Below are 22,644 nucleotides of genomic sequence, written 5' to 3' on the forward strand. Positions count from 1 at the left end.
GGGAAACCTTCAAAAGGTACTCACGACGTTTTGGTGATGTGGGATTTTTACCGCACTAAAACCCCCCGGTGGCCGTCCTCAACACTTGTTGGAGAACTCCGGGATCTCCGACGGAACGCAACCGGAGTCCTTCAAGTGCGATGCCCCGATCGGGCTCTGCCCTGGGAGAGCAGTTTTCGCTCCTTTCACATCATCTGGCGTTCAGGACGGTATACGACCACGCATGCCGCCGTCCTTCCCGGGATCGCTTGCTGGACGGTTCGAGCTCCCACTCTTGCCGCCCGCAACCCCGGAAGCCCCCTTTTAGTCGCCCCTTACGACAGGCAGGGGATACCGTAGCCCTATTCTAGTCCCGGAACTACAGGGACAGATATTGCGTCCTACCTAATAAGTATGATTTTATTTAGCTGAGCGGATGATTGATGTATCCTCTGAAACCTTAACTAAACCAAAATTATCGTTATTACCTATTAAAAAAATGTGAGCCGTCACGGGACGCCTGGCAGATGTGAAACATCGACATTATTTTGTAAAAGTAATATGCAGAAAAGAACATATTGTGATAGGAACTAAATATGTCATAATGATAAAATAAAATATTACGATTTTTTCCAGATAACGATGACTATTTATTGAATTCGATTGCGCATGGCGACGCGTCGCCACACCGTACACACTACTGCATATAGACTGTATATATATACCGCCACCGCATGCGTCGCCACGCCAGAAATCGGTTTTACGTGCGGCTATAGATGTTTCACATCAAAAAATATTTGCGATTTAAATAAGGGTTTGTTTTAGGGCTTAGTCCCCTAAGGGTATTAACGGGACCCTTTTTTATATCATAGGAGTAGCAGACGAGCATACAGTCCACCTGATGGTAAGTGGCTACTGCTGCCCATGGACATCTGTAATCAACCCCAGATAGGATTAGATATTCCCACCTGAGGTCGGCCACAGATGCGCCGCTACTCCTGAGGACTAAGCTGGAACGCCTCGGAAAAGTCTGTCTCCCTTACCACACCCTTCAAACCAGAACACAGCAGCGCTTAACACTGTTGTCATTAGGTAGAAAATAGGTGTGGCGGTGTCCCGCCGGAGTCGAACCACAAAGTTCTACCACGACCACGACCCTGTTACTAAGACTCCGCTTTTCACCATCTGTCCGTCACAAGACTATTTAACCCGCAATCATAGATATACTACTAATAAATTAGTATATCGATGCCCGTAATAGATAGATACTCGAAATGTTTACATACAAGTTTTGTAACAATTATTATGTATTACTATGGTTGCTATAACAACAAATGCTAAAAATATAAAAAGTTACAAAAATGAAAATTAATTTTAATAAAAATTAAATTAAAAATGTCACTCGGCCCATTTTATTCAAATTTAAAAATCATTAATAATTTTAGATAAAATACTGATCTTATTACAGAAACTTACATTTTGTTTGTTCCTCTAGCAAAAGTAACTCCGAACTGTTCAGTTAATTGCTAAATTATTGCTCCTAGCAACATCAAAGGATTGCATTCCAACTGTCTACCGTTGACTGATTTATTCAACTAGTTAGTATAGGCGGCTTTGCTCGCTGTACGAAATGTTTGTACATCTATGGGAATAAATATTTTTTTTATAATATAGGAGTAGTAGACGAGCATGCAATCTGATTGTAAGTGGCTACTGCCACACATTGACACCAAACTTTAACTTTTTGAGTCTCAAATCACTCCTAGATAAGATTTGATTACTACCTACAGGCCACATATTTGTTGCTACACCTGAAGAGTAAGTCAGAAAATGTCTGATAATTCTTGTCTGGTAGAATCCCTTTTCTATTTGGATTTGGTTACAAATGTCCATGGGAAGCAGTGGCTTCAGTTGGACTGCAAGCTCATTTGTTAGTAAAACATTTATTTATTTTAATTTACAAATGGACTTTGTCGCTAGGTGAACATTTCATCACGTAAAACCATAATACAAAACAATCCATCCATCATAAATAATTAATTGTCTGTACCCATAGATTAGTAAAGATTACTCACTCCTAACAAGAAAATGTACCCAGTTTTGAGAATTGAAAAAGTTGCGTAAAAAAGTTTTGCCACGTCTCCGTGCTAAAATGTCCCTAAAATATTTGAAATAATTATTTATTTATTATGTAAATTACGCAGTATTCGTTATTTATTCGTAATCTTTTTCTAAATATGTTTTTATTTGTCAAGAATTCAAAAAAGAACTTACTAAGAAGCCGTTTGTGGCTTCATTCAATTTCAAGGCGGCGAAGGATCTTTACTAATCTATGTCTGTACCTGTATGTAAAATTGTATAATATTTACTCTTTAAAAGATGCAAATTCGCATAAATTATAAAAACATTTAGCACATAAGTAATATGTGTCTTATATTTATTATTTTCACGGTATTATTCGATACAAATTAAATTAGTGTGTCCTGTCATCCTGTGTAGTTGTAAATTAGGGAAATAAAACATTTTTTACCGTGGTCTTATACCACATTGCAAGATAAATATTTATTTAATATACAAAGCAATAGTCGTCGTTACATCTTCGTTCTTAATCTAAGAGGAGCAGCCTCCGTAAACGACTTGGTAACTTGCAATAATATTTTTTTGGAGTTTTTATGTTACCAGCCGTTTAAATAATGAAGATTTGGAATGAGGACAATTAGGTATTGTTACAATGACATTTGACAAGAAAGAACCGATATTTTCGGTTATTTTCGGTAAGTTTTTTTGTTTTGATATGATTAATGAAAATCTGTTCACCGGTTTGAAGATCAACTCTTTTCTAGTAGGAGTCGTCGGTTTTACGAAATAAAAAAATAAGTTTACTTAATCTTTGGAAAGGTAGACTCTGACAAACTAATCTAGGTAGGATGTGTGTGCAATAACACTGAGAAATCAATTTTAAATCAATCTTCTGGTCAGGTCAATAATACCTATGTGTGGTCAATATATGTCTGTAGTTCTACTCTTATGTGTGTGCAATATCTTCTATCTTTGACCCATGTGACTGAGTTTTTGGTGCGGTCGATGGTGTGTGTGGTCTAATGAGTAAGTCAGCGGGCTTCGTCTAGTCTCTATATCAATCTTCTGTGCTAGTCGATGGTGTGGTGTATGAGTTAGGCAGCGGACTTCGTCTAGTCTTTATATGAATCTTCTGTGCTAGTCGATGGTGTGGTGTATGAGTTAGGCGGCGGGCTTCTCAGACATGACGGTGTTGTCGGTGGCGGTGGAGCCGGTGTCGTCCGGGGTAGTGGCGCACGATAGCGACGGGAACCGAGCGTACAGTGCCGCGCGGTATTTGGGGTGGCTGGAATCATACAAGCATTGGTTACTGATTGCCAAATTGTCGAATAAATAAGGGTTCACAATTATTCGAATTTCAATCAATTATCATTTACGTTAGCAATTACTTAGTTGTTATCTGGTTTGACATAAAATAGTTTATTTTTGACTTCGTTTGATGAAAGCAGACATCGAAATTGTGATTCTACATTTTTGTGTTAGGTCTGGCTATGGGTATGTGGTAGTCCGCTTTTGTGCTAGTCATGACAATAAATGTGAAAAGGTCATTTCAGGAGTATACACGTATTCGTGATTAACTTCAGATAAAACTCCAATTAACATGTGCAATGTTCCCGATTTTGATGAATTTGAATGAATTTAAAACTATAGATTTAAGGTGGTAGAACCATATTTGGTTCAACGCACCAATTTCTACCTAATAACAGGTGAAGTATGTAATAAGGGAGACATACTTTTCCGAGGCGTTCCAGCTTAGTCCTCTGGGGTAACAGCGCATCTGTGGCCGACCTCAGGTAGGAATATCTAATCCTATCTGGGGTTGATTACAGATGTCCATGGGCGGCAGTAGACACTTACCATCAGGCATACTACATACTCGTCTGCTACTCCTATATTATATACTAGCTGACCCGGCAAACTTTTACCGCCTCAAAATCTATTTGTCAAATATATTTCATGTAAAATATAGCCTATGTTAGTCGTATAATGTATAATATAATGTGTAATAATGTAGCTTTCGAATGGTGAAAGAATTTTTAAAATCGGTCCAGTAGTTTTTGAGCCTATTCATTACAACCAACTAAACAAACAAAGTTTTCCTCTTTATAACATTAGTAAAGAAAAAAGATATTTACCTGATGCCATATACAATGGGGTTGTAGACGGCATTAGCCTTCGCGAACACGGAGCCCCAGATGGTGAAGAGCGGGCTGATGCTGGCCGTCTCGAACACGCCCGCGAAGTTGATCACCAGGTACGGCGTCCACGCCATGAACCACAGCGAGATCGTCATCAGGGCAACCTGAAGACATGATGATGTTATAGTCCGCACCAAACTGCTAGTCCGCTCTGAATTTGCTGCGAGCAGGATATCAAGATAAAAACTGAAGGATGGTTTCCCGCGGTGCAACGCACAAGGCACCGTGTCGCGGCACGACGCCGTGCCGCCACCCGGTAGCGGCGCCGTGTCGTAACACGGTAGCCGGTGCTATGGCGACGCAATTCATTTCTATATTCACAGCGGACTAGCAGTTTTACGCTGATTATAACTGAGTATTATATCCGTGCCATGTACAATAACAGCATTGAAATATAAAAGCTCTTTTTATGCATGTCGTAGAGGACAACTAGAGGCTTTTGATATAAGTTATAGGCAGCAATGTTCCTCTGCGAAAACTGCGAATATGACTTTAAGGATATTCAGTTATTGGGTTACATTTGTCAAGTTGATTACCAGTGATTACTATGGCAACACATTACCGATAAATCTTTTCTAAAGTCTTCTTCTAGCAAAGGCTAGCTAAAGATTGATAGACGGATAGATTATAACTTACACATATTATCTTAACAGTGAACGAACTAAGAGTAATAGATGAGTGATATTACCTTAGCCAATTTGCACTCAGCGCTGGTGTTGGCCTGATCAGACGACCTCAGGGAGACCACGTTCATCTTCTTGGCCTGCTCCCTCATGGCCCTCTCGTGGGCTGCTACGGCCTACGATGAAAGAAACGGATTTTTATATAAAAATACGGATTTTTTATAAGAACCCTCTCTGGTTCGACTCCGGCAGCATCACTGCCACATCTATTTCTGCATAATTATATCAGTGTTAAACGCTGCTGCGTTCTGGTTTCAAGGGTGTGGTAAGGGTGACATACATGTACGAGGCGTTCCAGCTTAGTCCTTAAGTAGCAGCACATCTGTGGCCTACCTTAAATAGCAATCTAATCTTATCTAGGGCTAATTATAGATGTCTATAGGCGGCAGTAGCTTCTTACCATCAGGTGGACATGCTCGTCTGCTACTCCTATATTATAAAAAAATCAACCATCTTCCTACTACGGTCTAACAGTTAGACCGAAAAATTGCCGAAAAAATCCGGTTTGTTGTTGTATGGAGACCCCCTTTAACATTCAATTTTTATTTTATTTTTAGTATTTGTTGTACTAGCAGCCACCGTTATGCATCCTCTGTTAAATTTTCATGTGTCTATCTATTACGGAGATATAGCTCTGTGACAGACGGACAGACAGCGAAGTATTAGTAATAGGGTTCCGTTTTTACCCTTTGGGTACGGAACCCTAAAAAATATGAACCGCTTTTGAACTACTTCTGTATTCTTCTGTTCTGGAGATTCTGTATTCGACTGATATGTATATATTTATGTATAGAACTTTATTTTAATTATTAATTTGTGAATTTAAAACATGTATTGAACAAAATATTAAAATTATGTACAATATTATAATAACTTAAACTAAATTAATAAAACAAATAAAAATATTCACAGTAATCAAAAAATTACTAAAAGTTGTTGAATAAATGAGCCATTATAGCCATTTATGTATATATGTAAGTTATGTATTTATATATTTATGTTTGTTTGTTTGTATGTACGCGATTTTCTCAAAAACTACAGATCAAATTTAATTTATGTGTTAATTATTTAATTATTAGGGCTTACCTCGATAATGAACCAGTAAGAGTAGATGATGAGCAGCAGCGGCATGAAGTAGACGAAGATGGAGTAGAGCAGGATGTAGCTGCGGCTGAACCAGTCCTTGCTGAGGTAGTCCGTGCCGCACGCGGTCATGTTGCCCTCGGGCACGTACCTAACATTACATTGATCATGAGAGACGGGTTCTTTGGGTCAAAGCCAAAATAATAAGTTCTGAAACCAGTGGTTACCTAATATAATCTTTGAAAGGTTAAAGATGGCAGAAGTAGTACTACTTATATAAGTACCAGCACGGTCAGTTGAGAATAAATGTGGACTGATCGAAACGAATACCAATAGGTACCCCAAATTTTGGGATTATCAAACAGTTTATCAAAGTTGACATTGATTGTCTCGAAATCGCACTGATTTACTTAGGGCCCCAGCAGGTCTACTTAGAGCCTCGTTTTGAGCACAGTGACGGAAAGCAACGAGTTACCAAAACATAACACAGCTTCCATGAACTCGCTAAAACGTGAGTCACCGATGTTAAATTAATTTATTATTAGCTAGCTAATTTGTTAGCTTCGTTAGTACAGACCACTTATCAAATGGATTTCATGGAGCTTCGGTTCTTCAAATGCATAAAATACCTGTTCCATCCGAAGATAGGAGCAACAGTCCATGCGAGCGAGAACACCCAGATGCCGATGATGCGCATCGTGGCGCCGTTGATGGTCATGGGGCGCGCGGCGATGCCCTTCACGATCACGTTGTAGCGGTCGAAGGCGATCATCGTCATCGTCCAGATCGATATGGAGCCGAACAGCGAGCCGGTGCACCCGTACAGTTCACATGCGAATGGGCCTGATGACAGGGTAATTGGTTAATTTCGTTAATTAAATAGGTTTTTGTTTATATATAATACGAGCTTTTGCCCACGGCTTCGCTCGCGTTACGAAGTAATATTTTCATCCCCTATTTTATCCCCTTGGGGGTAGAATTGATCAAAATCCTTTCTTAACGGATGCCTACGTTACATCTACCTGCATGCCAAATTTCAGCCCGATCCGTCCAGTGGTTTGGGCTGTGCGTTGATAGATCACTATGTCAGTCAGTCACTTTTATATATATTTAGATATATATATTTAGATAGGAGTAGCAGACGAGCATGCAGTCCACCTGATGGTAAGTGGCTACCCACCCATGGACATCTGTAATCAACCCCAGGTGGATTAGATATTCCTACCTGAGATCGGCAACAGACGCGCAGCTACACCTGAGGACTAAGCTGAAACGCCTCGGAAAAGTGTGTCTCTCTTACCACACCTTTCCGACCAGAACACAGCAGCGTTTAACACAAAAGATTGTACCCCCTTCAAACTTACTGACGTCCATAAGCATCTGTGATTAATTTCAATGTATTTTTTGTTGAACAGATAAGTAAACCTCACCTAAAACCCAGGTTTCGTGATAGCAGTTCACCACCATCGCCGGTGACATGCACAGCATCATGCACAGATCAGAGAACGCTAGATTCACTACTAACAGGTTTGAGGGGGTCTTTAGGCTCTGAAAAAAATAAATTAAAAACATATTAATACAAACCAAATACTTATCTACACTAATATTATTAAGAGGAAAACTTGGTTTGTTTGGTTGTAATTAATAGGCTCAAAAACTACTGGACCGATTTTAAAAATTCTTTCACCATTCGAAAGCTACATTATCCACGAGTAACATAGGCTATATTTTATATGAAATATATTTGATAAATAGATTTTGAGGCGGTAAAAAGTTTGCCGGGTCAGCTAGTTAATAATAATTTAATATTGTCTCAAACATGAAGTTAAAATGATCACGACTTATCAAGACGAAAATTTTAAAGTCTTTCAGTTTAAAACTATTTAAATACTATATTACAAGTCCCTCAAGAAATAACGAAATTGATATCATCGCGACCCCTATAACATACCTATATTTTTATTTTATTTGTACTTAAAATGTTTTGAATATTTTACATAAACCGTGCTTAATACATTGCATTGTATGAATAACTATTTAGTCTTATTCTAGTATTCATAATGCAGTGATAGCCTAGTGGTTAAGAAACTCGGCTTCTCGATCGAGGGGTCCGAGGTTCAAATCCCAGGCACCTCTGATTTTTCAAAGTTATGTGCGTATTAGAAATTAATTATCACTTGCTAAATGATGACGGAAAACATCGTGAGGAAACCTGCATACCTGAGAGATTTATAAAAAAAAAATAAAGGAGTCCAAGGTCTACCAATACGCACTTGGCCAGCGCGGTGGACTATGGCCTAATCCTTCTCATTCTGAGAGGAGACCCGTGCCCAGCAGTGGGACAGTAATGGGTTGTTGATTGATTGATATTTTTAGTATTCATTGCTTGATTCTCAAAAATAAATGCGCGATTCTAAGACTTTGAAAACCTATGCACCATCTCAACCATGTAAATGATAATAAAAGCTAACCTTGGTGGTGGTGAAGATGTAGACGACCATCGCGTTACCGGCGATGGATATGAACCCGAGCAGCGCGATGGTGAAGCCCAGCAGCCCGTGCCACAGCGGGTTCATGGGGGGGAACTGGTACCTGTAATAAGCCACATAATAAATTAATGCATGTGTTGAAGATACACTTGTTTAGATGTTATGGATGTGTGTAACATGAATGTGTACGTACTTCAAATTCATAAAAAACATAAATCGTGGTGTCCCACGGCTGCATAGATAAAGTAACTGATATAGACATAAAGGTAAGCAATGTTAGGCGTGCTAAGCAATCGGATGGGTTTCGAGGAGCACCTTAAAACATCTTCGTAATATAATACACTTGTGCCCAGCCTAGTAGAACATAAAAACATAAGTACCTAATTAAGACTAGGTAGGTACTTATTGTAAAAATACGAAAAGATAAAAAAGGGCTAAATCACAATAATACCGTCTCAAATTGATTGGCAGTTGATGTTAAGACAGACTGACTTATTACCATTAGGTAATAACCCGTGGGTGACATTTTACCCCTATATGGTTTATTATAGTGTTACTAAACATTACACTTTGAAAAATTGTTTCATTGACAATAATAATAAAAAATTGGACACACATATTTCTTGATTATGGGCTCGTACACAAAACTGCGATGCGACGCGATGCGAATTCGCAACGCAGAAAATTGCGACACGAATTGCTGCGATGCGATATCGTGCGGCATAGCGTCTCCCAGGGTGACCCAACAACAACAACTGTGACGAAACAACGCAGGAATGCGCGATGCGAATCAATTCGCAAGTTCTTGCGATACGTTGAGGAAGCTCGCAAATTTTTACGATGCGACGACGCATCGCGGTTTGGTGTATAAGCTCTATATACGTACCAGTGCGGGTCAACAAGGTGCAGCATCTCGGGCAGCACCTTGTCCACGACGGTCTCGTTGGAGTACGCCACGGGGCCCCAGTTGGACTGCATCGCCGCTCCGGGGGACGACATCTTCGGATTCTGTGTTTGAACTGGAAAGAACTAAAACACATAAGGATAGAATTAGTGACGTTAGTTAGTAATTCTGTTACATAAATATGGAGAAGTTGAAGAACTGTAATTGTAGGTACAAGATTATTTGACGAACCTCCCCGAATAAAAGTGCAGAAGAACCCTATGTGGTTCGACTTTGGAGGTACCACCATCTATTTCTACCTTATTAACAGCCGTATAGCACTGTTGTATATTAGTTTAAAAGTTTTTATTTCGACCTAATAACGGCAGTGTTAGGCGCTGCTGTGTTCCGGTTTGAAGGGTGTGGTAAGGGAGACAGACTTTTCCGAGGCGTTCCAGCGTAGTCCTCAGGGGTAGCGGCGCATCTGTGGCCGACCTCAGGTAGGAATATCTATACCTATCTGGGGTTGATTACAGATGTCCATGGGCGGCAGTAGCCACTTACCATCAGGTGGACTGCATGCTCGTCTGTTACTCTTATATTATTAAAAAAAAGAAAAAAAGTTTAAAAGGTGTTCTAAAGGAACTGATTGATTAAAGATGTCCATGGCGACAGTGGTTACCAAGTAGACTGCTGCATTACAAAAGCTTTCCAAGATAAATAATAAACGTTCAATACACTTTTGTATAAATGGGTTCTTTTAGGTTTAAAATAAAAAATAACAGAATTTGATGACTTACACGGAAAGGTGATGATAGATGATGCCTGGAGATGGTCAATATTGAAAGTACTGAAGAAAATCGTAACACGAACTACTCCAGTCTTCTAACCAATCCCCGGCGGTCGGCGGAGGCTACTCGACTTCCGAGGAGCTGCCGTTGGCTTTTATACGCGAGGATTACCAGGCGACGTAGAAATCGATATTCATAATTAGATATACAATAATTATCCGCGAGTTATTATTTCAAGTGTTATTGTATACAGGGTGTTCGGAATTGGGCAAGTTCTTGTACAAGCCAGTTTCATTTCATATGCCTATTTCTAATGTTTAACAATATCCAAATAGTAGGCTACATGTTTTTTTTATAATATAAGAGTAGCAGACGAGCATGCAGTCCACCTGATGGTAAGTGGCTACTGCCGCCCATGGACACCTGTAATCAACCCCAGAGAGAATTAGATATTCCTACCTGAGGTCGGCCACAGATGCGCCGCTACCCCTGAGGACTAAGCTGGAACGCCTCGGAAAAGTCTGTCTCCCTTACCACACTTTCAAACCGGAACACAGCAGCGCCTAACACTGCTGTTATTAGGAAGAAATAGGTGTGGCGGTGGTGCCGCCGGAGTCGAACCACAACGGTTTCTACCACCTTCAATTGTACTTACTTGTATATTAAAATAGGTAATTGTGTCAAAATGAAGGTGAGGGAGCCCTTTGTGGTTCAACTGCGGCGGCAGCAGCTGTTCCTGTCCAATAACAGTGTTAATCGCTGCTGTGTTTTGATTTGAAAGGTGTGGTAGAGGAGAAATATTGTTTCTTGGCATTTCGGCTTAGTCCTCAGTAGTATATTCTTATACTGTGGTAGTAGCGGCGTATATGTGGCCGACACCAGGTAGGAATCTAATCCTATCTGGGTTTGTTTACAATAGTCCATGGGCGGCAGAGGCCACTTACCATCAAGTGATCTGCATGCTTGTCTGCTACCCCTATTTTATCAAATAAAAATTATGCTAAAGTGTATAATTTTTGTTTGCATCGACGATCGAAGATTTAGCTGCCTTTCGAAATCTAAATGCAGCGATTAACGCTACATCCGCATTGTTTAAGCCGATGACAACTACTTTTGAACACTCGATGCAGAAAAGAAGCACAGAAAAAGCGCATTGAAATATTAAGGCACTCGCTTTTTCATGCCGTGATGATACGATGATGATACTAGTCGACTAGACGTAAAGTAATTTTGATGTATCGCTAATACGCGAAACACCAATTCAAAAAGTAACTAGTCTGCGGGAGTCCTTCTTAGGTGCTCTCAATTTAAACCACCAAAAAAACTTACTTTAAATGATGCATAAATAGATACACGCTGTAGGTATAGTAAAGCAAAAAGATATCATATTCGACATGTAGAAGCCAATGACCATTTAGTTATAATTGGTTTACAAAAGATTTTCTGAAGTAGAACTCATTGGTAGAACTCTGGAGGTACCAACGCCACACTTATTTCTGTTTTATAACAGCAGTGTAACGCTGCTGTGTTCTGATTTAAAGGGTGAAGATGTAAAGAGACACTTATTTGTAGCATTACGATAGACCTCAAGGGTCAATATAGCAAAAAAACACAAAAATAATGAAGATAATTTATTTCATGATAATTTATTCATCTAAATCTTCTTCTTCTCCATAACGAAACACCTTGTGAAGCAGTGGTAGATGTAATGACATTCAAAAAGTGCTCGGTAAAGAACCTATTTTGAATTTAAAAAATATGATTTGATTTGTATTGTTGATCGAAGATCTAAGTACCTAAATATATTTCGCAAATAAATTATACTATTCAGCCACAAAAAAATCTTGCCAAATATTTCAGTTTTAGAATAAATATTTAAATAAAAATAAGATTAAGTATGTTTGTTATTTCGTACGGAAGTCCTGTCATAATTCGTTTCCGTTAATAATAATATCCCGTTCAAACTAAGAGACAACAGACATTAATTTTAATAGTGGGTTTTTATTTTAGTATTGTGCGAATATTTTATGTATATAGAAAATGCAGTTGTTTTAAATATATTTTATAAATTAAATTAAGTAATCTGTCTATATTGTTATTTTTAGCATAATAATTCAAACCCCTTTTATGAAGCTTTTATTAATGCTTTATACAACTATCTTTCCACATCCATTTATGGCTGTTAATCAACCTATTGAATTACCAATACCACAGACCTGTACCTTTACCATGAGTTTTCAAAACATCCCACAATTTTACGTTACGTTTAATCAATCCATTATTCTGTTCCGTTTGCTTCAGTAGACTTAGTAAACGTAACAATAAGTAAGTGCTCAAGTCTTTTTGACTGCCTCACATGTTCGCAAAAAAAGAGACAAAACATAAAGCGCCATTTTGTTAATTTAAACATTTAATGTTACGTTACTGACACAATAGTTCTGATACAATCCCCTAGAGGCGCTGATTGGAATTTGTATGGGCAAATACGTAAACAAATACCAAAACAGTCATATTTGTCAAAACGTAAAAACTCATGGTAAGGGTACTATATTTGTTTTCAGTGATTTCTACCTAAAAAAGATCGATTTGAAAATTTCTAGTATGAATAAATTGGCAAATGTTGGTCTTTAGTAGGCAAAACATTAGACAGATTGATTATTAATAACGGCCGTTTCAGGTCAGTATTATTTGTAACCTTTGATTCTTTATAGAATATATGTTATTTAATTTGTTCTTAGATGAATACCTACCTATTAATGTAATGTTTAAAATTTCTAACGTACAGGTTAGTTATACCTACTTAGTAAAATATCTATAAAAGTATTTTTACTTTGTAACCGAATCCAATTTACAAGGAACCTTCCGCTGTCGTAAATATCAAAACCAAACGCCCAAACTAATGTTTTTAGTAATAAAACTAATAAATTACGCCCAAAATTGTAACTCGGTGTTGCCCTTTCAAATAACGGACATATTTTGTTATAATTAAGACGGTGGCGCTTAGTTTTTCCACACGTTTTTTGTGACGCTGATTGATGGCGGCCCGTGAATATTTTGGTAAAGTGTGAGCTGAATTCTGGGAGTAATTATTCGTTTGATCATTTCTTGTGCTTTCTAAATTTTAAGTTAAAAGTCTGAACAAGACTTAGGCGTCGTCTAGAAAGAGATTTTGTCGTCATCACTTGGTTGTGCGGGTTGATGATGGCAAATTCCTATTTGAGTAGGTTGGTATTTATGTATTTTTAGATTCTAAGGGTTGTGTGGGAAAAGGGAAATAACCAGTAGCAACCAGGCATGCTGTTGTTATTATGAAATTGATACTTCCACGGTACTGTACAGAGAAACTTACAACTAAATTGAAACAAATTTTGCTTTTACCTACACATTACTCATTGTTTTTGAAAAAAAAAGTGTGTGTGTGTCAGCTACGACGCACGATTGGAGTTTACTCCTTACGAATGATAATTATGATATATATCGAATAGAAAAAAGGGTAGGTAAATGAACGCATCTGCTAAAATGATAAGAGAAACAAACATATATCTGTAATTATTCGGATTATTTATATTACTTCAATAATGCGTATTACATAAAGTATGTTACAAAATAATATATAAAATAGCGCCATCTAGTGGCAAGTTTTATAAATTGTAAGTTTATCAATCTATGTATTTTGGTTCCAAATATTATAATGGTAACTTAATATAATTGTTTATATTAAAGTAAATTTTAATATAATATAATTATTTATATTTAAAACAATGTTAAACGTTTTATAACTTGAAACTCAATAATTATAATTTCTTTGCCATCTATAAATTATCCTTGTTGCAATTTACGGATGAAATTTATATGAGACTCAATAAACATGTTATTATATGTAATTTGGATTGTTTCTGAATGTTTTATAATTCTAGAATTCATTTAAAACGTATTGCTAATTTTATATAACTTATTTTGAACATAATTCATTAGCAATAATTCTGTAATAAATATTAAATAATACTGTTTTGATTTTGCCCGTTTATCGTTGATAGATGGTGCTGATCAATAATGCATCCATTTTTATAAGTTAAATTAATATATCAGTAACTTACAAAAGCCTCTTTATGTTAAAAACTTATTTTGCTAATATTATATCTTATTCAATTGCTTACTGATTTTATACGTTACTCTTCTTTAAAAACGTTCATAAAAGATTGTTAATCATATTATGGCGCCAATGTTCATATTTTTCACAGTGTTTATAAATGATCAAACCTATAACTTAATTTATGCAAAAATGTAAACAAATTAGTTAATGACGTTTTAATGTTTTATATATTGCTAATTATTTTTATTGTAATAATTACTTTCATATGGGATTTGAACTTACTGTATTTTAAATTAATAAAAGCACTCTTGATTCATATTTTGGTTACCGTTACGCCTCAACTTTTCGTGTTACACTTGATTTTACTCCTCATAAAATTTCCGTACCGGGCCTTATAACTCAAATCGTTTCTTAAGGAGTAAACTCCAATAAACTCCAACATACAGTAAAATCTCTGGGTACCTAGATGTAGTTTGCGTAGCTTTTTAAAGTATTTTACCAATTTCAATTATTTTATTTTTCAATTATGAAGGATTAGGTCATAGTCCACCGCGCTGGCCAAGTGCGTATTGGTAGACTTCACATACCTTTGAGATTTTTTTTTTTATAAATCTCTCAGGTATGCAGGTTTCCTCACGATGTTTTCCTTCACCGTTTAGCAAGTGATAATTCATTTCTAATATGCACATAACTTTGAAAACTCAGAGGTGCCTGGGATTTGAACCTCGGACCCCCCGACCGAGAGGCCGAGTTTCTTAACCACTAGGCTATCACTGCTTTAAAGAGATTAAGTTTCGCATCATTGAATTAGGTACAAGTTTTAGATGTTACACAAAAAATCTAGGTGTAAAGCAGAATTTCATAATTTTCGGTTCTTTGTTGGTTTTTTGAAGACTATAAAATTTACTTCCCTACAATTTAACTGAACCCGGTTCCCTAATTAGATAGTTAATATTTAACAAGTCTGCACGTTACGTTTCCGCATATTTGGCGGTGATATGCCACCTCTCACCCGGCGTTAAAATATTTCTCCCTGATTGCCGTTAGAAAAAATATTTGCTCCCTTATTTAATTGGTGTAGACTGTAGAATATAAAGTGAAAAGAAGGCGCATTCAACGCCCGTAGTTGTCATATTTTAAATTCTGGAAAGCAAAAATATAACATACGAACTGGAAAGAAATAATATAATGAACGAAATGGAAAGAAATAATATAACATACGAACATACATAAAACTGAAAATTCATACCTTCAACTTTGCTAAAGATCATCACTTGATCAAAAGTTTATGATTCCTTACTAATATCGATTAAAATAATCGACATTTTGGGTCCAAAAAATGGATTCTCCGATTAATCGATCTTAGATCGCCATCCCTAGTTCCCATGGGATTTCCGGGATAAAAACTATCCTATGTCCTTTCTCGGGTCTCAGACTATCTTTGTACAAAATTTCATTAAAATCGGTTCACTGGTTTGGGCGTGAAGAAGAGACAACCAGACAGACAGACAGAGTTACTTTCAGATTTATAATATTAGTAATTAAATGAATTGTCTAGTGCGACATTCAGATTAAAATTCAGTCACCAGTCAAAGTTGTAATTTTAATAATAAGATCTGCTATTCACATTAATTATGACATTTCCATAAGAATTCGTCACTTATAAATTGATATATATAAAAAAAAATCAATTAAAAAAATATTTTTTGTCAAAATAGAATTAGAATTTTAACGGTTTTTAAAATTGTCAGGTAATAAATAATATGGAAGATACAGAAAATAATCATAGATTAGTAAAGATACTTCGCCGCCTTGAAATTGAATGAACCCACAAACGGCTTATAAGTAAGTTCTTTTTTTTTAGTTTCTTGACAAATAAAAACATTTTAGAGAACATTTACGAATACCTAATACTGCGTAATATACATAATAAATAAATAATTATTTCAATAATTTTAGGGACATTTTAGCACGGAGACGTGGCAAAACTTTTTACGCCACTATTTCAATTCTCAAAACTGGGTACATTTTTTTGTTAGGAGTGAGTAATCTTCACTAATCTATGAAAAGAATGATATGTAATAGGATTTTATTCTACTTGAGTAATGTATAGGTCAGGTACCTAAGCTTTCCTGCTATCTTAGCGACACTATTTTTATCACATTTAACTCGCGTCAAAGTGAGATCTACAGAGAAAATTTCAACTATACATTTTAACTTACTCCATCTACTGTTTTCTGCAATCTCAGATTATGAGTTTCAAATGAGCTGAAATCGTTCCGGCATGCGACAATGTTTTACATGTGTGGGGAGGAGCCGTTTTGTTGCTCATTTATGTTACTTAATAATACCAAGTTATATGATGAACGATTGCATAAAATACAAATACGTATATAATCGCGTATATTGGTTGAATGTATATATTCGTTTACATACTTAATATTCATAGATTAGTACCTAGGTTCTTATTATAAACAAGGTAGGAAAATAATATCGAATGTATAGAAATACCTATAAATTTAAGAATGAACAAATATTGTGTATCTTCGTTCCTATAAAATTAGGTTATTTCACACCTATTCCTACCTAATAACAGCAGTGTTAGGCGCTGCTGTGTTCCTGTTTGAAGTGGTAAGGGAGACAAACTTTTCCGAGGCGTTCCAGCTTAGTCCTCAGGGGTAGCGGAGCATCTGTGGCCGACCTCAGGTAGGAATATCTAATCCTATCTGGGGTTGATTACAGATGTCCATGGGCGGCAGTACCACTTACTATCAGGTGGACTGCATGCTCGTCTGCTACTCTTATATTATAAAAAAATGTAAGTATTACATTTTACCAATGATAATACATAAATATCTTTGGTAAAATGCATTTTACTCCATATAACCAGCTACTGAACGGTAATTAAAAAACTAGATACGTAATTTAACTAATATTATATCCGTAAAAAATTGTTATTGTTTCCAACCAAACTTTATTAAGGATCTTAATAGGCTTTAAATCGCATTTTCCCACTCCTTTTTACAGGATTTAAAATTTTAAAAGATATAATTACATAAAAGTCACGAAGTAGCCTACTTTTACTCACACGGAAAACAGAAAGATAACAATTTCATGTTCTATACATGGACCTACGCGCCATTTACTCGTAAAACATAATAAGTAGGAACTTCAGGCCATTTCTGGAATATGGCGTCTGCTTAACGTCAATATCCCAAAATTAAATAATTCAAAAAATGTGGAACGCTTCACGATTTTGCGTGTCATCCTTGCGCAGGGGCCATGCTAATCTTCTCTGTATCGTTCCAATTTTAGTATATGTACTGCCGAAGCAAGTACACTTAGTAGGGAATTCAACTTGTATATATATCACGAAAACATAAAAACTTCAATAGCGTGAGTTAGCTTTTTGATTAAAATAAAACAATTGAAAGAAGTTAATTTAAGTTTAAATATGCAATCGTAAAGATAATGTTATTAGGAATTATATTTCAATACAAAATTTGGTATATTTTGTCTAATTTTACATATTTTTGTTATTAAAATTTCATTTCATACAAACTTTGCCAACATGCTGCCATCTAGTATGCAAGTAGGAATTAATTGTCCTTATGGGTCAAAACTTTACGTAATTTCTGGATAGATGGCGTTACTTGAAGTTTTGTATCTTAAAATATACTTATATTTCATAATATATTGAAAAAATATATAAAATTTTAGAAGATTTAGGATAGGAAAACTTAGAATTATAGCATTTCTTATGCTATTTCAATTTATATTCGATAAATATGAATGTCTTGTTCCGCCATCTAGTGTCAACTATTAGAACGAGAAGCAGCCATTGTTGCTTACGTGTCATATTTTTACAAAAAAAGAAAACTTTATCTATTTTATAAATTTACTACTTATTTATTTGTAAAATATTTTAATTTTGAGATAAAAAATAAATAACAGGAAAAAAATGCATCCATTAATTTCGTAGTGTTGCAGGATCGAACCCACTCATCTACGAATGAATGTGTGTAGTAAACGGCAGGGAATATTTTTGGTGCGAACATAGATTAGTAAAGATACTTCGCCGCCTTGAAATTGAATGAAGCCACAAACGGCTTATTAGTAAGTTCTTTTTTTGAATTCTTGACAAATAAAAACATTTTTAGAGAAAAATTACGAAAAAATAACTAATACTGCGTAATTTACATATTAAATAAATAATTATTTCAAATATTTTAGGGACATTTTAGCACGGAGATCTGACAAAACTTTTTTACGCAACTATTTCAATACTCAAAACTGGTTACATTTTCTTGTTAGGAGTGAGTAATCTTTACTAATCTATGCGTAAACCTCTAATCCAATTTAAGTTGATTATAGACATCCATGGGCTGCAGCTGTAGCCACCACAAGTAGCCACTTACATCAGATGAACTACCCGTTATTATATGGAATCCGCAATGCTCTGCTTCCAAAGGGAATGTTATCAAGTAGATTCATTTATCTACTGACCTAATAATTAATTGGTTCTTTTAATATTCAGGAATAAATCCTGTAAATGAACCATAATCCGCTTTTTACACGCTTTTTATTAGCTTCACCTGTATGTTTGTTTGTATGTTTGTAACCGACTTCTTTGGGCGCGATTTTGACCCACTTTAAACGGCCAGATTTCGTTCAAACTTTGTAGATTTATTTCACAATTATACTATTTACTGTTCCTTAATTGATTCCTAGATTCATTTAGATTTTCTACTTTTTAGTTAATTTTATCATAAAAGCGTGTTTTTTAGTTTTTTGAACTACATTTATTTATAATAAAGAATTATCAACGGGGCATACAGTACATGTGATTTCAGAGGCTACTGCAGCCCATGAACATTTATAATCAACTCCAGATAAAAATAATTACAGATGATTCAGATTACAGATGTCCAAGAATTTAAATTCTTGAGGTTGGCCAGTTCCATTGCTACCCCTGAAAACTAAGAACACCCTATTATCCAATAGGTAAGGGAGACACCCTTACCACACCCTTCAAAGCGGACCACAGCGGTATATCTACCATATAGTAGCAATAACTCGTATCTCAATTTTGACGAAAAAGCGATTTTTGCATATTTGGACTTAAAATGACGTATCACAGTCCTTAAGACACCAGGTCCTTAGGTTCAAAATTGAGCAAAATATTAAAGTGTGGCAATAAGTTTTATGTATTTTAAATTAGTTTCTTCTTATTTAAAGTAGCGTTTTTCTTATGTAAAGTAGCGTTTTTTGAGTTAAGAGTTATTGCCAATTCGTCGTCAATATGACACTGTTGTTATTAGGCAGAAATAACTTATACGGTGGTGCCTGCGGACTCGAACCACCACCTTCTATCTATCAGCCTTTAAAAGTCCACAACTGGACATAAGCCTCCCCTAATCTGCGCCACTCCGACCAGTCTTGAGCCGTCTGCATCCAGCGGTTACCCGCCGTCCGCTTCAGGTCAGTCCACCTGGTCAGGGGGCGTCCTGTACTCCTTTTGTAGGTTAAAAACTACCTTCAGTAGGGTAAAAATAAAACGCAACCCTACTTTAAATACATAATTTATTTCTATGGTACAATATGTTTGAATGATCTGCCGATATCCTGTTACAGTTATACAACAAAATGTACAAGACCCGAAGTAGGGGTCATTTTTACTCCTCTCTTAAAATTTAATAACACTTCAGTTCACGCGTTCATACAATGTTCGACCATAGAGCACATAATGCGTAGAAATGACGTACTTCCATAGTTTAGTTCCCGTGCGAGAGTCAGGGGCGCCACTGTCGATAATGTGTGTAAAATTACCTAAGTGGATATTTAAACGACTTATATTTGTATTTGTATATAATACAGAAGTAGCAGACGAGCATGCAGTCCACCTGATGGTAAGTAGCTACTGCCACCCATGGACATCTGTGATCAACCCCAGATAAGATTAAATTCCTACCTGAGGTCAACCACAGATGCGTCGCTACCATTGAGGGTTAAGTTGGAACGCCTCGGAAAGGTATGTCTCCCTAACCACACCCTTCAAACCAGGACACAGCGGCGCTTAACACTGCTGTTATTAGGCAGAAATACGTGTGGCGATGGCTCCGCCGGAGTTGAACCACAAAAGGTTCCACCACGATTAGCTTCCGAAAAAAAAATTGCGTATCCGTTGAAGCCCTTACACCTAAAAGTAGTTCCAATTTTTGCCACCAGGAGCGCTAGTTACCATGACACAGTTTTTGAGATCGTGTAATGTCTGTGACAGATTTTATTAAAACTAACCATTATAAATGATCATCTGCACATATAGACATCGCTTGCACCATAAATGACCACCATGTCACAGCACTATGAAACATCCAAGAAAATATTAGATTTAGTTAGATTTACAAAGACAGTGGCGCCATCTACGCAGCTTTTGGCTTCGGTATTAAATATTTTTCATCGGCGAATGTTGCAGGAGCAAATTTACATTTAACAATTTAAATAATTTACATTTTGTTTAAGATGCTTGCTCCCTTGCCGCCTGAACCCCAAAAAGCTAGATTTTTAATGAAATAAATTAAGACTATTTGTGGGCAGATCTATTAGGGAAAGAAGTAGTTTTATCCTGTATGAAAAGTATCGTTCTATTTGTACCATTTTTACGATTCTGGCGAAGACCCGTAGCGAAGCGATCACCATACCAGTCTGGCATGGCCACTGCATTCCGGGTTCGATCCCCGGCTAAACCGATTCTTGTATAATTAATTTGAGTTTATATTCTGGGTCTGGGTGTCTTTGACTAGTTTTTTGTGTCCACGGCACCCGCGACATAAGAAAAATCCTAGTGTGGGGCTATGAGTGTAGAAAGCATTATTATATTATAGAATTTCTATGCGCTGATACAAAAAAAAAATAAAAAACAAAACATTCAATTTGCACATGATGATGATGTTAATACACATTTGTCGATATTAGATTCCGAAAATGACAACTTCAATAAATAAATTTACCTTAAATGTAACACATTTGACAAATTACTTAAAAAAAAAATTACACAATTAATGGGAAAAGTTCCTACGCTGGCAACACTACACGACATTTCTACGGGTTGTGTGCTCTGTGGTTCGTGAGATACCCACCACGCCATACTAAACACTGTCATTATAATACTATTTTTCTTCATATAAACATAAAAAATAACAATGTACGGTGCACACTTCCATATTTTAATATTTTACCCTTTTTTTCTAGACAGTTGCCATTTTCGCGCGTATATTTCATAGAAAGGAAAAAGTTCAAAAATTCAAAATGGCGACGGTTTTGTGACATTTCCGTATAAAAAAAATGACGTGAAGGATCGCTTTTTTTTAGGCATTTTTATTGTCTACGATTTCAGTTTTTTTTAACATTTATTTAATTTGAAAAACAAAAATTGCTTGCGTAAAATATTGAAAATAAAAAGACATTTTATAGCTAATGAAAGAATATACCTGTTGTCCGTTCGTCACTGTACTATTTACTTAATATTCAAACAATACATACGGAACATTATTTCCGTATATATTGTATAAGGCAATCATATTACCGTCGTAAGCCCACTACTGGGCACGGGTGATAAAGAAGACTCATTTATATAATGCAGTTTACATAGAACTAAAACGTTCATGCATGGTTACATCGTGCATGGCGCTTGAACGACCGCAAACAGTGCATATGCACGCTTCACATATTAAAATTGAATATACAACCCATAGATTAGTAAAGATACTTCGCCGCCTTGAAATTGAATGAAGCCACAAACGGCTTTTTAGTAAGTTCTTTTTTTTGAATTCTTGGCAAATAAAAACATTTTTAGAGAAAATTTACGAATAAATAACTAATACTGCGTAATTTACATAATAAATAAATAATTATTTCAAATATTTTAGGGACATTTTAGCACGGAGACGAGGCAAAACTTTTTTACGCAACTATTTCAATTCTCAAAATTGGGTACATTTTCTAGTTAGGAGTGAGTAATCTTTACTAATCTATGATACAACCTAAGACGTAATTCAAGTTAATATAAAAAACACGTTTTGTTCAATTTTATTCTAATTAACACTATTGCATGGTCATTACGAGCATGGCGCATGAACGGACAACAGATGTGCATATGCGGGGTTATGTATGCACGATTTGGGCATGATATCAACAATCGCTCCTTTTGAATTGCACCAGAAAAAAAATGAATACCCTTTTACAACTTTAAGAGTATTTTTCAGTTGAATACACATATAATATTTATGTTTAGTACATACGGGGTGTCGAAATATCGCCTTAAATTATGAATATATAAATGTATACAAAATCTATGAATTATGTAT

At 36.1% G+C, this 22,644-nt stretch overlaps 1 protein-coding gene, 1 long non-coding RNA gene and 1 other non-coding gene across 3 annotated transcripts in view; 1 reads left to right on the forward strand and 2 right to left on the reverse strand.

Moving 5' to 3' along the window:
• LOC140748655 (uncharacterized) overlaps positions 1–22,644 on the forward strand; it is a 342,763-nt gene that overhangs the window by 300,854 nt on the left and 19,265 nt on the right. The gene's annotated exons all lie outside the window — the stretch shown is intronic.
• On the reverse strand, positions 3,106–10,342 carry LOC140748568 (opsin-1-like). The gene is made up of 9 exons (XM_073081384.1): positions 10,195–10,342; positions 9,398–9,540; positions 8,494–8,614; positions 7,453–7,570; positions 6,652–6,865; positions 6,026–6,173; positions 4,945–5,055; positions 4,194–4,360; positions 3,106–3,343 (listed from the first exon to the last, which is right to left on the reverse strand). Exons 2-9 carry the CDS (start codon positions 9,508–9,510, stop codon positions 3,220–3,222), a joined length of 1,116 nt encoding a protein of 371 aa, XP_072937485.1. The 5' UTR covers positions 9,511–9,540; positions 10,195–10,342; the 3' UTR covers positions 3,106–3,219.
• Positions 17,511–17,617, reverse strand: LOC140748813 (U6 spliceosomal RNA). The gene has a single exon (XR_012102980.1). It is a non-coding gene; the product is annotated as a U6 spliceosomal RNA (small nuclear RNA).

Source organism: Epargyreus clarus, unplaced genomic scaffold (assembly GCF_041222505.1).
Source record: "Epargyreus clarus isolate Ecla_fem2 unplaced genomic scaffold, WU_Ecla_fem_2.2 ptg000016l, whole genome shotgun sequence".
NCBI lineage: Eukaryota > Metazoa > Arthropoda > Insecta > Lepidoptera > Hesperiidae > Epargyreus > Epargyreus clarus.